This window comes from Centruroides sculpturatus, unplaced genomic scaffold, assembly GCF_000671375.1.
Source record: "Centruroides sculpturatus isolate CEXI.00-Female unplaced genomic scaffold, Cexi_2.0 scaffold70, whole genome shotgun sequence".
Taxonomy (NCBI): domain Eukaryota; kingdom Metazoa; phylum Arthropoda; class Arachnida; order Scorpiones; family Buthidae; genus Centruroides; species Centruroides sculpturatus.
In genome coordinates this window covers 684513-703070 of record NW_019384571.1, presented here as the reverse complement: position 1 = coordinate 703070, position 18558 = coordinate 684513, and the positions used below count along the sequence as shown (strand labels likewise).

General features: G+C 30.2%; 1 protein-coding gene across 1 annotated transcript; it reads left to right on the top strand.

Moving 5' to 3' along the window:
* Positions 1 to 1633: 1633 nt before the first annotated feature.
* LOC111624175 (sclerostin domain-containing protein 1-like) lies at positions 1634 to 14374 on the top strand. Its single transcript, XM_023366983.1, has 2 exons — positions 1634 to 1881; positions 13902 to 14374. The coding sequence occupies exons 1-2, from the start codon at positions 1776 to 1778 to the stop codon at positions 14210 to 14212; spliced, it is 417 nt and encodes a 138-aa protein (XP_023222751.1). The 5' UTR covers positions 1634 to 1775; the 3' UTR covers positions 14213 to 14374.
* The last annotated feature ends 4184 nt before the right edge of the window (positions 14375 to 18558 follow it).

The following is an 18558-nucleotide window of genomic DNA, read 5'->3' as shown; positions in this document are numbered from 1 at the left end:
TGAAATTCTATTGTTTCGAGCGTTTTATTTATTTATTTACTTTTCAATAGTCAATATAATTTATTATTGTCTTGTACTTGTAATATCTTGTATACAGCGTACGAGATGGTAAGAGTTTGTTTATCTCAGCGACAAGTATGCTATCTTATTTTAAAATGTGTTCTGTGTTGTATTGTATCATATACTTTAAAATCTGTTGTGTTGTATTGTGTGTTTTAAAATGTATATGTTCTACTGTGAATCTCTTGTCCTTTCCTATATTCATGACAAACGATTACATCATAAAAATAAATAAGTAAATAATAATGATTGTATCAATTCTTATAACTTTGTATCTTATAGGAATTTCTTAACTGTTATTCATACGTTTTACAGTTTCTTAATTATAAGAGGAAAAGGAAAAAAAGAAACCGGAAATTGCATTCATTCGTTTTAAAATTTGTTATCTAAACGAATGTTTCCTTTTTAATAAACAAACAAAATAAAAAAAATTATAAGTAAAGTATCATTAGCAAGTCTTTTGTTTTGCTATTTTTATTCTACGAGATTTTAACCAGTTTTTCTCCTTTCTATCGAAAGTTACATTGGAAAAGTCACAAATGACAAATACAGTAGCTTGGTTTCAAAAGATTTTACCTCTTGATGTGTAAGCACGAGATAGCTAAAACGTTTAATTTTCAGATAAAGAATACTTCTTTCGGGTCTGGCTAATGCAGTCGGAAGATAACGTTTCTCTTTTCTTTTCCATTAGATCGAGCGTTTTAGATACGAAACTTTTTGAATAAAAGAAGAAAAATAAAAAAAGCTTAAACTTCAAAAACATGCTATTATTTTTAACATTTATTCCAAGCTTTAAAATATGTTTAGTATCTGTGTCAGTATTAAATATAGTTATGATATTCTAAAGATAATCTTCTTATTTAAAAATGAAGCGACTTACTGTTAAGAAATTTAAATATGCCGCTTACTTCAGATACTTTTTACATTTGTAGGTAAATATTAATTGTTTTATGGAATTATTCTATTATATATTAATATATATGTCACCTTGGGTACAACCGAATATTTTCAACAGCACAGCGAAGTATTAGTAACTATTAATATTTTTACTGGTGAGATAACTATAGTTTTATTTTGAGTTCGACCGAATTCTGGCATCGTAACTATTTAAAAATGTCAAGCATAAAATTAGATTTAAAAAATATTTTCTGTACTGCTAATCATTTGATATTTCTGATCACATAAACAGCTTTAAAATAATAATTTTCTGTTATTTTTAACAATAATATTAACAATTAACATTCTTTAGTCGTATACTATTTGCCTACTTTTTTTATAAGTGTATTATTTACAAACACGTTTAATCTATTTTGCTCTGCTCGTCTTCCTCATTCTACTTCATTCTTTCGTGTCGTACGTCCACGCAAATTTATGAAACAATACCTCGAAATGGCAACCTTTAAACACGCAAGTTTATAAAGAAAAGTCGTTGAAATAAATATTTTCTTATTGAAAATGGTAGGTTACTTTTTATAAGTATCGAATGTACACCGTAATACTTAATTTATACTCGAGTCTATTCGAAATGCTAATTTAAAAGATGAAAAAAGTGATGGTGTGACGTCATAGGAAACAAGTTGAGAGAGGGCGCACAATTCAGTCGCACATGGATAAGATGCGAAGTTTGTCTCGCTGGTCAGCTTTTATTATGACAGAACCGTTTCGACTTTCTTTCGAGATGGTAAAACTTGCGCCTCTCTTAACACACTAACATAATGATTTTAATATTGTTAGCTCTGGTTTTTTCCACGTCTGCGGAATATTTTCGCCGTCCTGAAATTATAAATAAGAATTACAACTCGACAACTTTCGATCTTAAAGGTAAGAAAACGCAATTTAAAAAATAATAGATTATAATCTTCTAACGCGTAAAAACTTTAAGCATAAAATGCCCTTTCTTAAAGCTCTATTGTGACGCCAGATTTTTAAGTCGAGACGGATTTTACCTGTTGTCGCTTCATCCATTAACAAACAATGAAAAGTGGAATGCACTCCCCTCTCTTCTGAACTTTTGTGCTTCGGGAACAAAGTCTAAACGCTAAATATTTGCTTCTTGTTTGCATTTAAAAATTTATATACAATAATAATAGTTATTAAAAGGTCTGGCGTGTTTGAAAAAAGGGTGGATCGAGAGCGTTTTTATTCAATTTTTTTTTTTTTTTTTTAAATATTAGTTTAAGAGGAGGGTGAATGAGTTGGTAAATAAAGTGTGCTCTTAAATGATTGAACCCATTTCGGCTAGAAGAGAGCATTAAAACCTGTCCAAAACGTGGCTGGACGAAGGTGACATTCAATCGAACCGGTTAGTTCACTCTATGATCAGCTAATCCATCTAGAAGATATACTACTATTTAATATTTACGATCGAGTATGCTTTTTTTTTTTTTTAATATATACTTTTATTCTCTCGCCGGGTTCTTTGGGTACGTCTTGGGTTACAACAGCACGAGTTATCATGACAGTTCACGCTGGGGTTTTTCCCCCCTCTCAATTACTTGTTAACAAGCTGAAGTGGGCGTGGGTGTTTTAACGTTTAAAATTTTGCGTAATTTATCTTAGAATTCATATATAAGCGAGTTAAATAACGAGTTTAAAAAAAATCTTTATAACATTTTCCAATTAAAGAGGGAAACGGGAGAGCTTCCTGATTAAAATTGTTGTCTCTTTAGATGAACAAAGATTAAAATTGTTGTCTCTTTAGATGAACAAAGATTAAAATTGTTGAGTGAATCACAAGTGTCGTCTACCTAATCTTTGAACTAGGAAAAATGAATCCAATTGTTCCTTTTAATTTAAAGATGTAAAAGTATTTCTGATGTTCCAATTAGCGGAAAGGATAATGAGATCTTGTATTTCTTCGAGCATAGTTTAAATCTCAAGTTGTAGATAGAAAAATATAAAAAAAGTTTAAACTTAATTAGCGACTGTTTAGTATAACATTACAAGAAAACTTTAATTTGGAACTCTTGCAAAACTTCACTTAAACTAACCTCATTCTGTCAAATTTCACGAATTTAGACTTCTTCTGTTAAATCCGTGTTTTATCATAGGTTTTCCAGTTTAGCTCTTATATTTTGCATTTAGTCCAATAGAAAAATATATAAATATTTCAGCTTTTACTTAGCGATATTTAATATTGATACACCAAGCTCTATTTAATTCTTCAGTAGTTTATGTCCAAGTGATATATGTCGCGACGTGTCCTCTTATAACCCGCATTAAATTATTGAAAGACTGATAAATAATCTATAAGACAAACTCTTCATGAATTTATTCATTTTAAAATAACTTTCTCGTCGCCCACATTAAGTCCTTTCTAAATTTAGGGATAAAAATATCCAGAACACACATAAATAATAAATATAATTTACTTAAAATGACTGGATAGCTATAAATTTGCATGTTTCTTTTACATGAAATATTAACTTTGCTAGATGAAGAGTGATATAATAAATCTGTTCGGTAAAGGTGTTAAAATATCTGTAAAATATCATTTTTTAAAGACAGTTTACGGTTAAAGTAAATGAGGAATGAAGAAACTGGTTAAGTATATTTTAAAAAATACATTAATTTAAAAGGCTTAAATTATGAAGTGAATGACATATAATTCTAGAAAAAAAAAATCAAGATTATTTGTAAATCAGGAAATATCTAGATCGTATCTGGTCTAGATATTTCTAAAAATAACCGTCTGCAAATTATAAATGGCCATTGTTAAGTTGCAGCTGCGGAAATTTGTACAATTCATCATATAGTATAATCTATTTTTTAACTCTCCTTACTTTTTAAGTTTAAAATTTATTTTTACTTTTAAAATGAAGCATACAAGTAATGAAATGTATAAAAAAAAGTGAGCTAATTAAGTAAAATTAGCTTTTCAACCGAAGCGATGTAGTTAAGAGACAATGTTTAGAGTGCGTTAGTGAATCTTTAATGTTCTCACGTCACGCAGATTAGCGAACATTTTTCGATTAAAACTTCGTTTTTTTTTGTTAAGAGAAAAAAAAAGACTTTTCGTTATTAAGCCTGGGAAATTTTAGTCGGCACTTTTTGTTTAATAAGTATGAGAAATTACAAGCAGATGAACTGGAAGACGGATCTGCAGGTGGTTCATCTGTCAAACCAGTTCAGCCAGTAGATATAGTCTACACTTTTTCTCATTGACGTAGATGGCTGTTGTCATATAAGCCTAAATGTCCGAATTATTGAAGCCATCTTTCACTATTTAGACCTGACTGTAAAATTATCCGAGCTTTTTTCATAGAATAAATAAACAAATCGTTTCTTAACATAACATCCTGTAATGTTTAACGAGCATAATTCTATAATGACATCAGTTTCCTGTGTCGAAATTGCAGATTATTAAATACAATCGAGTCGTAACTTAAAACCGCCGCTTTTAAATTTATCGATAAATTTGAATTTTATAAAAATTATAATAGTTAAATTATAAAATGTAAAGGGAATTTTGTACGTAAAGCGCTTCTTCAGAAGTTATTCTTTGTTGGAAGAAAATTATTCGCTATGCTTCCTGAAATCCAGTTCCACCCAGAATGTCAGCCAAGCAAAAGTACTGTTTACAAATGTATTTTTGCCGACCTGTAATTATTTTCCTTTTGGAAGGACTGACGAGGTGTTGCAAAAGCTGTCCAGACTAAAATTATACGTTTTCCAAAGGCTTCTTCTTACCATTATTTGAAAAATCTATACAAGGTCGGGGGAGCTTGTCTGCATTTTGTGAATTAAAACCGGACTTTCGCAATTATTCTAAATTGCCGAGAAAACAATTTCATATATTCTTATTTATATAACTTCTTATAGAATTGTAAACTGTTTATTGAAAATAAATTTTCCACACGTAGAGTTCGTATATTTATCTGTAAACTGGTTAAAATCGGATTATAAACTTCTAATTTACGGACGAATAAAGGAAAATCATAATTTCAGTAATTGTGTATATTTATCTAAAAAGATCAAATTTGATTATTACGTGAAATTCGAATAACTTAAAAAATTATACTTTTACTTTATTCACTTAACACCTCACCACAAATCTCTTGGAAATTAAAATAACTAAACTAATGAATATTTGTGTATGTTTGAGATGCCAGGTTCTAGGCAAAATACTACATTAACTGTAGGCGTGTTTTCATTTAACCGAAACCATTTCTGTTATAGCGTTTCGTGTCTTGTCATTTTCCGGTTTTGCCATTAACAGAAACAACTAGGCGCATCTCGGTCAAAAAAAAAAAAAAAAAATAGGGTGTCGATGATACCGTTTGCTAACGGATAAACATAACTCTTTGAATAGAAACAATATAAACCAGAAGTGATGATGTATAGTAGAATAACCATTATTTGGTCGGCTATATAAAAAACAGACCGTATAACGTTAGTTAAAGGCCATACGGTCGCTACAAGTATACCCATTAAGGGCACGTGTGACCCACAATGTGGTTGGCCACCATAGGGAAAGGATGAAAACGATTCCCCGATAAACGATTCGTGATTAATTGGACCTGGACAGGGTACGACAGGTCCAGATGTCCGCGCGATGGATTGACATTAAGTCCCTATATATCGAAACTTCTAAACATCTGGTCGACAAAATAAAAAAAAAATACCTCTTATTAGTTAAACTGTAATTAGAATCTACATATAATTACACAGTCAAGATATTAAAAGTGCCGGCTGTTTTAATAATGAATGCAATAAGTTAAGCATATAAATTAATACTTTTGGTGAATAATGACATCAATTAATTCCAAATTGGTGTAGAAAAACTTAATTACAATAATGAAAAATTTTATAAATGATTTTCGATTAATAATTTATTCTTTTACAAAATTTTAATTCTTTCGTATCCTGTTTTAGTGTTTTTCCACTTTCAATGGAAACTTTATTCTCTAAATTTCGAGAGAACTTGCTTCGTATTTTACAGTCAAATCTGTTTATAACGAAAACATTAACGGAAAATTTCTCCGGTCTCCTGAATTTTTTGTAAAAATTAATGTAAGTTAACCTGTATATAGCGGAACCTGTCCAACGCGAAAAGGAAAGAAATTCGGGCCCTATAAGGGAAAAATCGGCATCGTTATTCGATTTAGCACAAATTTAACAAAAAATACACATACGCAATACAGAATAGCAAAATACGACTAGTGTATTACAGTCATTTTATTAGGATTTAAACGGAAAGTTTTTGTATATTTTTATTAACAGCTGTTTTTACTTAACATAAATATGTGATTTAATTAAAAGTTGTGAAATTTAACACATTATTCCCGATGTGCGATTGTATTCTTTGCTTTCAAGCTTATTTTAAAATTTTTTACATCACATTTCATTTGAATAAAATCAAGTCGAAATGTCTGCAGATAAAATACACATCATTCATATTATGCATGCTTTTAAGTTTCGTAAAGGATATCACGCTATACAAGCAGTAAATATACTTGTACCGTGTAGGGAGAAGATGCTTCTAAATCTCGAGTGTGTCAAACGTGCTTTTGAAATTTTCGTTCGGGAAATTCTGAACTAAAGGATAGAAAACGTAAGACCCCCAAAAGCTGTTGAAGAGAAATTGCGGAAAGAAATTTGTTAAAGATTGACGAATTTGCAACGAATCTTTGTGTGTCACAGACACGTATTGTTGAAACACTTCATCCACTTGAAATGGTTGTAATCAAGGGCATTAATCAAAGGATACCTGTTGTAGATAACCTGTATAAGCGGAAACCTGTCTACTACAGTTGTTCGGTCCCTTGGGGTACCGTTATAGACAGGTTTGACTATTTCTTATTTTTCTTTTAATGAATTGATCGAGTAAAGAAAGTGATGACGAACACCAAGTGATACTTAGAACTCTAGATTTTTTATATTAAAAATATTACAAATAAAATACAAATGTATTAGTTTATTCCCAAATACTTTCGATTTACATAATTCAGCGATGTAACCAGAAATTTATGATTGTGAGTCACTGCATCGTTGATGACTTGCGTAGACTTAGCATAAGTAGATAAGCTACTCTAAAAATATGATAATTATCCCGAGATCACTATCAACACATTATTGTACTGTACATGGAGTTGTGTAACATCGGTATGGCAACTGTGCATGCCTTATGCAAACTAGTGATGTACAGTACATGACAATACTCAATAAAAAAAAAGGCTGGACAAGAACTAGTATTAAATTTTATTCTTCTTTACGTCGTTGCTGTTTATGTAGCCTAATATTTGAGTCTGAAGTGCCTGTTTCTGTTTCGTCCAGTGGTCGACTGCTTGCGACTTTTATACGCTGTTTACTTTTAAATTGGTGTAGGGCGGCTCTCGGGCCGGCAGAGAGTGAGGGTCAGAAGAGCGTTAGTATGGAAAACGCCCTTACCGCTCCATGGGGCTAAATCCCTAACAACCATGTCATTAGGACATCGAGAGAAAAATAAAACTGTATTTTTTTATTCCATTTGGCAATACTATATATTTATATATCTAAAGTATTCGAGAATGTAATGTCAAGTTTGTACTATTTTTAAATTTTTATGATTTTTGCCCATCAGTGGCCGAGTGGACAAAACCACTGAACACTGATAGTTAGTTGGTTGTGGGTTTGCACCTGGCCAACGGGATGGTCATGTGAAGTTTTCTGGGTTTTTTTCACGTTATTAGCACCTAAATAGAGCCCAGTTTTCCATTTAAAAACTCCCGGGAGACATTCCCTCGGCAAATCTCCCATATGTTTGGAAACGCGACATATGGGTGTTGTCACGCATACAAATAAACCAACCAATCTTGTGATTCTTAGTATTTTTTAATACCAAAAGCGATTTTGTAAATATTCTAAGTTGTTCTTGAAATATAATTTACAAACATTTTATCGGCAAGAAGGATTAACTTCTCAATTTACTCACATTTCCGTGTGAATTTGAGATAAGAATAATCTATATTTCTCATTTTTACATATATTGTTACAACTCGAAACGAAGAAATGTGCACATAATATTTGCTTTTTCTAATCTGGAAACGTTTTATTCGAATATTCAGTTAATAATTATTGAAAAAAGATATAGATTAATCCGCGGATCCATTTAAATGAAAAAAAAAATGACGTGAGAAAGAAGGTTTCTTGTTCATCTTGTTTATTTGTTTAATTATTATTGTTTATTCTGTTTCTTTTCCGCGCAACGTTCTCGTCTTGTAAATAAAGTGTTTACGTCTGAACTTTATACCGTCGCTTTGTTCTAATAATATTAGCAGATACTCTTCTAGTCACTATGCTAGGAGGACATCCACGCCATCACATCTGATATTCATACACCAATCGTAGTTTTATTTGCAGTTAATATTGTTTTTAAATTATATAAATTGATATTAATACTGACATACATTTCAGATTTCATTCGAATGAATTAAATTTTTTAAATTGAGAATTAGCGTTACAGAAATTATATTTACGCTCTACACGTTTATCCACTCCATCTACAGTCGACCCCCTATAACACTGTTGATAATTCCGTTTTATATGAATTCCATGTTGTACGAGTCACTTAAATTTTACAAATACATGTGCCGGGCTGTGAACGGCTGACGTATTTGTAAAATCTAAGTGACTTGTACAACATGGAATTCATATAAAACGGAATTATCAACAGTGTTTTAGGGGGGTCGACTGGTACTGTACATATATCTCATATCTATATCAGAATGGCATAAATATCTTTTACGTTTGTATTGGTTCTTAACGATGAATCTGGTAATTTTACAGATTTTTATTTAATTTCACTTTCATATTATTTGTTACAAATATTGCATTAAGCTACACAAATGAATTATTCCAAAAGTTCGGCAATTGATTTCTATGCTTATTCAAAAGTAAAAGTTAATACGAGGAATCTCTTTATAAACTTACTTTACGGAATGAAATTTTGATGTTTTAAATTTATTTTATTGTCGAATGTTTCTTGAAATCTGCAGTTAAAAAGTTCTGTAATAAATATTAACTTATTTGTCCAGAATATTAAATGATTTATTACCTTTGTATGGTTTTATCAACAGTTTGTCAATGGAAATATGAGTATTTAACACGTAGTTTGAAATCTAATAATTTTGATTTCGCTAGAATCAAACAAAGATAAATTAATATAAAAATATTTATAAATACGATAAATAGAGACAAAATTCATATCTTTGATCAATTTTCTTCAAGGTCGGTAAGTTAGACTGGGCAAGGAAAATTCGTGTCGTAGTACGAATCCGGTTCATTCTCCTAATTTTTCATTTTATTGTTTTGTTGTCTTTCCACATTCGTGTTGTCTCATTCAATTTTGTTCGATCGCATAGCAACGTTGTAAAATATTATTCTGCCTCCTGAAGAACCTTACGTTAGTTTAAAGCCAATGTAAGCTTCTCCCAGTTTAGACAATCCCAATCGGAATTTCCATCCTTTATTCATTTTCCTGATTTATCTTTATCGGAATTGAACTTATTTGTAAAAGATTACTTATTCCGATTATCTGAAAACTCTGTGAAGATTTATTCAATTAGTTGCCATCAATGGCAACTAAGTGTTTTTATTTTATTTTTTTCTAATTCGCAATTTTCTTTAACAGTTTGGAAGGTTTAACAGATTCCATTTACGCAATATATAATGCAATTTCATGGATATTTATACAATTAATATTTGTAGTCGTTAACATTAGATAGAATCTAGATATTGATAGCTATTGAACTAAAATTCTTATAAAATATGGACTTCATTGAATTGTCTAAAATGTAATAAAATAACACCTATTTTTTCAAATGTAAATAGTAATTTATGTAATTTTCAATAAATCATTTGATTTTATAAGAGGAATTTCTTAGTTGGGTGGTTTGTTTTCAATGCTTTTGTTTTTGAAAGGTTTTAAATTTAGTTAGATGCAAACATGAAGTTCACCGAGTCACCGGTCATTGGGAGGCCCAGTTACTTAATAATATCTTGTCAAGAAAAAATACCATAATTTTCAACTATTCCGTACAGTTGTGTGGAATGTGTGGATAGGTATGATATGTAATGAAAAAATAAATTTTGTTGAGTCCTTTAAGTGATTGTTGCACGAGGGCAGTGACAATCCTGCTGAGCAACTGCAAAGTTTATTACAATGTTTCACAAAATTCAATCCATAAATTAACTTATTGATATCTTTATCATTTTCTTAATCTTAGATTTGTGAAACGAGAAAACAAATCAATTTATACACTAAATTTGGTTCGAAACTTGAATAGATGAGAGAAAAGATATAATAATATTTATTAATTATGTGTATTTTATTCCCTTCTATATAAAATAAATTCTGGCTATTTTTGCTAAATCGAAATATTTTAGGTAATTACACAAATAATTTTAATGAGAAAAGTCACGCACATAAGCATTAATTTATCAAACTATACCATTTTAAAATATTTTATAACAGAACTAATCCACAATTTCATTGAAACTAAGGTCAAATTTTAATTTAAAAGTATCCAGAAGATTATATGAAAATTCAGAATATAAAAATTGCTTTAAATTTACATTTGTAAAATTATAGATGCCGAAACATATTTGAACATGTCACGAAGATGTCCCAGACAAGGACCACTAACATTAGACCAAAAATAACTGGAATTTAATAATATATGCAACTTGAAGACAAAAACAAAAGTAATTTGCAAGTCTTTTTAGTATTGTATATTCTTTTAAGTGCACATCTATTTATAAATAATTTTTCGTCCTGTATTTTTATTGTTATACAATTTTTAAAAGATTCCAATGCCAGAGGGTCTTTTTGAAAGAAATTTTGTCTAGTTTAAGGCAAGGAAGCGTCTATAAAGAAAGGTCGACGTCTCAAGTGTTGTGTTCCTGTAGTGTGAGAATTATTTTTATGTCTGTCTTCAAATTATGCTTATTTTTAAATAAAATTTCGTGTGTGTGTGTCCTGATTAATAATAATTATTATTATTATTGTAGAATTTAACAAAGTACTTTTGAAGAAACTGATTTCAATTAATAATTCAAAAGTTGTATAATTTCAAAATATATTTAAACATTACTTATAATTACAATTATTATAATGATTATATAAAATCATCTATTTAGAGTGGGTACAGATATGATCAAAACGGAATGAAAATATAAATAATTATTGAAAACTGTTAATTAAAATTAGTTTAGAATATCAATGTATCGTCTCTTCCGTGTGGTGTACAACTGTATGTATGTATTATTATATCTTAATAAAATCTACGAATATTTGACATTCCAATTTTCAGGTATTTTTACTTATAATTCCAACGAAATGTATTAAAATCAAATTGGTAAAAAATAAATCAGCAAGTAAATTTTTATGAATGAAACTTTTACTAAATGAAAACATATCTTTATCGATCAGAATAATGTTGTTAGTCTCCTTAATTCAATAATAATCACGTTTAGCAAACGACTACTTTGGTCCTACGTGATTCTAATTTTAATTCAGAATAACTTAGGAATTAATAATAACGATATTAATATGTATAATATTTTAAAATTGTTACTTAAGTAATAATGATAGAATAATTTGAATGAAAAAGTTTCTTTTCCTTACAATAAAGATTACAGATTTCATGCGAGAAACATTTTTTTTTTGTACGAGGGCCAATTCGTAAAAAATGAAATGTTCGCTGTTTGCATCTTAAATGACAACAAAAAACATATTTTTGCATGATTTATTTAACGAAAAAAGTTAATGAGAAAATTGACATTACTTTTAGCCACGAATAATTAATATCAACACTTATTTGGAAGGTAGCAACACGGATGCAATTATCGCTTGCTGAAATTCTTCAAAATTCATTTTTGAAAAAACTGTTGGCAAATAAATATATTCCTAAAACATCTTTTCTTGTGTGATTTTTTTAATCGTTTTTACCAGTAGAATTCGTAGAATTTGAAGTATATTATTTCTAAATTCACTTGTCTTCATTCCATTGTAAATCTACTTGTATAATCATCAGTTGTTTCTCACCACTGTTGTCTTGTCCATTTTCGATTGAAACTATCACAATAAAATTTACCAAATATTTACTGAAAATAATTTCATCTCGGAATGGAAATGCTTTAATGAATTTAAAGAACAACGAATTAAAAAGTTCTAAATCATGCAAAAGTCATGATAATTCCAAATTTCACCTCTTTTGTAATAAGCACTAACAAAATGATAAATTAGGTAATTAATACTCAGAGGTTAATAATTGTGAAGAAGCTACGAATTTTAATTTCCCAAGTCTGTAATCATTTTAATCCTTAATTTATATGGTTCCTAATTTTGTAAAACTTGAACCTATTCGTTATCAGAATAATCATTATTTCCTTTACAACTCTAGAATCACAATTTACGGTAGTGAATTTGACAACAAGGACAATTGATGTTTGTACAATTAAATAGGGGCCAGTTTTCCATAAAAAGTCCTCCCTGGAGTCATCCCCTCGGCAAATCGCCCACGTGTCGCATTGCCGTACGAACAGACAAATCACGGAAGCGGAAAAAAACGAAGAATGACCGAAATTATTTACTGTAATGGATTGCTTAATTGACATTTCAATTATTTAAATTTTCTTTTTTCCAACATTATTATGCACTTTAAACGAAAATACGAAAATATTAGACTATTAATTACTAATTTTCATTCGTTATAAGTTAATTACAATCTTTCCCTCAATACAGATTCGAGTTTTGCCATATTACTACTATTTCGAAAAATCGTTTCATTTGTTTTTTCGACGATTACCGATGACTTTTTATTAATTTAAACTCCAAAATTAACAATTTAATTTTACTTTGCAATGTATTATTAACGTTTCCTATCGTCCAATCTGCATTTGAATATTATTCTTATGCGCATTAATGTTCTTGTTTTCGAAAATATGTTAGAAATATTACTAGTATTATATAAAATAAAAAATCTGAATATGACAAGCAATACCAGTAATCTTTTAACAATCAAACAACACAAAAAGCATTTATATCAACCTAAAGAACATTGATAATGTAAGGGATAATGCAATGGTTTTCAACCGGGATGCTGCTGCACACACTAGGATGGCACAAAAACACATCAGGGATGCTGCAGCTCTGAACAGCGCCATAACATTTCTTACAAGTATTACCTAAAGTACGAAAAGCATAATAACTCTATATTGATAAAGAGCATCAATGTCCACCTATATAAATATTGGGATCGAGCCAATAAATATGAGTTAAATATGAACCAACAAATATGCGAAAAAACTTTCTCATTTCTGGGATTTGAGTGAATATAAAAATAAGGCGTATCTTTTATGTACAGTGCTTTACTTCAAATTTTTTTTTAGTATAGCTTAAAAAACTACGGTTGGGAAGGAGACAATTTACCGGTACAAAAACATTATTGGAAGGGCCTATAATAAAGTAGTGATGATTCCGCAAGAAAAATTACTAAGCCGAGGTACCAATATTAGAAAATAGTTAAAAACACCGAAGAGAGCAATGTTTATACCGATTGTGAGTGCCATTTCTGTTTCGTGTACTGTACATATTATTATTTTCACATTAAAACAGAAGAATTTATTCAGTTAATTATTTTTGTAAACGTATATTACTTTAATTAACTATAATTTAAAGACAAATAGTTACAATTATTACCCTTGTCTATTTTCAAACATATCGGTAATTTTAATACAAAATAAATTTTCTGTTTTCTCGTCGTCATCTCTTACATTATTAGTGCTTTTCGGTCCATTTTAATTTACTGTAGAATATTATAGTAAAATATCATAAAATTTTATACTTTTTATTATTTCAGGTGTTCAGTTAGGATGCAAAGAATTACGATCGAAAAAATACATATCCGACGGTTATTGTACATCTGCTAAACCAATAACGGAAGTGGTATGTGCAGGTGTGTGTCTACCCGTTGCAGACTTATTTCGTTATACGGAAATCATGCAAATCAGACCTCGAACTTCGTTCGAGTGGAGATGCATCAACGATGTTACTAAACGTGAACGCATACATTTGGTTTGTAGAAACGGTAATAGAAGAAGTTATAAGATTCGTCTAGTTAAATCATGTAAATGCAAGAAATTTGCAAAAGTCGTAAAACATTTTTCGTAATAAAATGATGTTCCTATTATTAATTATTATCAAGCTTAATTTTTATTATGCATGGGATTGTTGCAATGTGTTTTTAGGTAGAACTTGTGGATAATTTTATTTATTTATACGCAGTTATTATTGTAAAAACTTTTTAAAAATTAAATGAATATATATTTTAAAAACCTGAAACTCTTCAATTCATTTATATATTCCGTATTATAAAAATGTTATAAAAATTATCGTTCTTTAATTTTAATATATAGGCTATATATCGGTTGATAGACAAAATTAATCATATATAAAAACTGAAAGGAAACTTCGTTTAATAAAACTTTAAAATATTTACTATATAATATACATTTCACTTCGAATGTTTTTAATGCTATTTAAATTCTGTTGGTATGCACACGCTATCTTTAGGAGGAAAAAATTACTGTATTTTTGAGTACTTAAAATATACAATACTATAATTTTGTTTTTAAATTCATTATTCATTAGAACAGAAATCATTTCTGTGAAATAATGACATTTTAAACGGTATATTTCAAGATTTCTCCAACGTAAATTTGCAACATTCATAACAAATATAAATTTTACAAGTTTTATGTCAAGAGTTCCATACCACGGTAATGCAATAATTTCTCATCTCTTTAAAAAGCTGGATAATAAATTTATCAAACGTTTATACATACACAAAACTGTGACTAAATGCATTCAAATTATTATTAATCAGTAATTAATGATTCATAATGAAACTTTATATTCTATAACCTATTATAAAACAATAATCGAAACACGTCAATATTCCATCAAATTTCCTAGATTTCTGTCACTAGATGTAAACGTGAATAAGTAAGAAATTGGTATGAGAGCATAGTTTTTATTAGCTGTTTAAATTTTCAAAATGTCTTATATTCAACACTTTCACTAAATTATACTTATTTCCTAATTTAATGAAGACAAACTAGATGAAAATATGGGCTTCTTACATTAATAAAACATACTTTTGTGAGTTGTGCTTATTTTCGGATTACTAATNTGTCTTATATTCAACACTTTCACTAAATTATACTTATTTCCTAATTTAATGAAGACAAACTAGATGAAAATATGGGCTTCTTACATTAATAAAACATACTTTTGTGAGTTGTGCTTATTTTCGGATTACTAATCGTATTTTATGACACAAGTAATTAGGAAATAATTTTGAAAATTATCTTGTAATACTCTTACTCGTATTAGTCGAATTGCCGTTTATCAATACAATAGCGCAAATAAATTGACAAGTAACCTACTTCAATGGATTTGCTTTGTTAAACGAGTTCGAATGCTTTCCCCAAACAAAGCATAACTTTTAGATATTTTACAAAGATTAAAGCTTGGGATTTTATTTTTACGTCGGATAATTTTGCTGTGGAAAAAATGATTTACTTTAGTCCTACATTTATTAAATCCAATGTTGTTACATTTGTCATTGCTTCTATAAAAACTTCAATATAATATCATCCATCGAGCAATCTATGGGTACCAAATGCCCAGCTTCGTAATAAACTCGTTTAGACAAAATAAAAACTGGGTAAGTGAAACATCGAAAATGAATATTTAAAATATATATTTAAATTATTACTGCTGTAAATATTGTACAGTATGAAATAAATTTCCGAAATCGAGTTTTTTAAGAACCGGTTGTTTATTGATAGCGATTATTTTATAATACTTTGAAGTGAAAACATTTTATAAAGTGAATAATTTTTCAAAATACGAATGGAATGCCGGTTTTTGAAATCGTTTTAATACGCAATAGCAAGTACAGTACACAGAAATAGTTTGTCAATACTTTCTTACATCAGTATGATACAATCCAAACACGTAGCCAATCGTAAAAGCAGCGTTTATATTAAAAATAATGTAATTTTTAATATAAATTAGTTTTACAATAAAACAATATTACTTAAGTGTTCTAATTTTTAAAGTTGTTTTCCTTATATTATTTCCTGTATTTAATAATAGTATTTTGTGCCAGCAAAACATCTAACGATTTAAATTCGTGCAACCTGATATTTTTCAATTTTTTAAAATGTCAATTGTAACGTCAAATAAAGATTTCTTTATCGTAAATGCTGTTTTTACTGATTCTGTAATTTTTTTAATCGATTAATCACAGGTTAATGTATTATCCGATCACCTTATGTTCGGAGAACTTGTTAGGGAAAAAATCTTCGATAACCAGTTGCTGACCGGACAATCTACTGATTTATTGGAAATAGAAAACGAACAAGTTTATGTGGTTTTACAAGCTAAACTTTATTTATAATCGAGAAAGACAAGCCATGAATATATACAGTGCCATAACTAGGCAGGTGCAACAGGTGCACCCGCACAGGGCCCACTTGGAAGAGGGGCCCAAAATGCATGTATTTGTTTTATTACTTTCCCAAACCTAATTAATTAAGGGCCTAAATGCAAATTCCTGCACAGGGCACAGGAATGGCTAGTTACGGCACTGAGTATATACCTATATCTACATTTAATCGCCGGCCATTCAATTTATATTAAAAGGAAAAGGTTTTAAAATTGTTATCAAAAGTGTAATTTTAAAATGAATTTTATGGCGAAATGAAAAAATGTCATTCAAATACTGTATAAGCATTTAACTCTTTTTAAAAAATCAAACTGCAGCGTAGGACAAAGCGGTCGGCTTGTCGCTCTGGGGAACACGGAATCGAATCTGTCAGGTCGAAAAACCCCAGGAAGATTTTTGTGCGCTCTGTCCCGGATATGTTGAGCCTCATCTTTCCCTTTGTATGCCTTGCCTAACTTATAATGGATATAATTAAAAGGACCTTTTAGTGCCCACGGGTAGATCTATATATACAGTAGGTCATTTCATTCAAATGCTCGCAGTAGTAGGTGAATCACAATCGCATAAACGGTCGCTATGGCTTTTTGTCATCACAAGAGTGAATGACAGATAGTATTTTTTTTTTAATGTTTAACTACCCAGCAACAGTAAATTTTAAGTTTAAAATCAGAATGTCATGTTTTGTACCTATTTGTAACAGCCGCTACAAAAAAGGGGAAAAAGACGTCTTTTTAAGGAAAAAAAAGAGTGAAAAAGTGATGCCTTTTGTTCTTCGCGAGAATAAAAACTCGAATAATAAATTCATTTGTCATCTTCATATTCGCGAGGGTATTTTACTGAATACTTACATATTACTCACATAGTTAATGGCGAGAAAATTGAAATCAAACAGGACAAATGGGGGTTAACGCGGATACAGTTTCGACCGTTTGCCCGAATTTGCTATCATACCTAACTAACTTGTAAGTCACAAGTTAAAAAACGAACTTCACTATGCAAAAGGAAGGCACAGAAGCTAGCAGAACCAGCGAAAAAAGAGAAAAAGTAAATAGAAGGATTAATTATGTATATTACAGTGGCGTGCCGTGACATTTGATGATAGGGAAGCTGTGTTTCTGTAAGAAGCCGACATCCAGGGCAATCAGTCAATTGCGCATCAGTGACGGTCTAGAGCCATTCGTATCGTTTATTCAATAAGCCAGTAAAAACCGTAGACTTTTCTAAATGCATTTTTAATATCACAATTATGTGAGGGCCGAACTAACCCTCAGTAAAGTGTTATTTTCAATTTTATTTATTGGAACTTTAATCAAGTAAAATCGAACGTTAGGCTAAAAGCCATAAAACTTATTTCCCACGGAGTTTGTTCCTTGTTGAATCAGATCAAGTTAGTCAGGGATGTGTCACCAGGAACTTTTGATGGAGAAGACATATTGGACGTGCGACCGTTAATAGCCATCATCTGACCTCAGGGAAAAACCCCAAGAGAAATGAAAGAGAAAAAAAAAAAGATCCCGAGGTCAGTCGTCCTCCAAAGTTCGTCCGCTGAAGAATTTATACCGTGCAAAATATCGTGCATCCGCCGACCTTATCATAAGTATATCTTACCCACCTAAGTGCCTCAACACCAGTCGGATACCTCCCTCCGAAGTTGCTCCTGTTACCTGAACACTCTAAATATCAAGAACATTCCATCCAACACCCCAAGAATCCTGACGGAGAATCATCCAGTCATCAATCCTCGACTTCTCTATAAGGTATTTATCCACACGCGAATATCCTGTAACTCTCTCTCTCTCGCGACAGTTAGATTCGATAATCTAGGGATATAGAATATGGATATATATATATCAATCCAAGATGTCTATGATCGTATATCATGTACTCCTGCTCGTTAAAATAAATTTGTTATTGTTTATTAATCTGGAATCGAGTGAATCACTTCCTCGTTTCTCTCTCCTCACCTCTACTCCGAATCCAAGCGCTCACACGCTACCGCTCG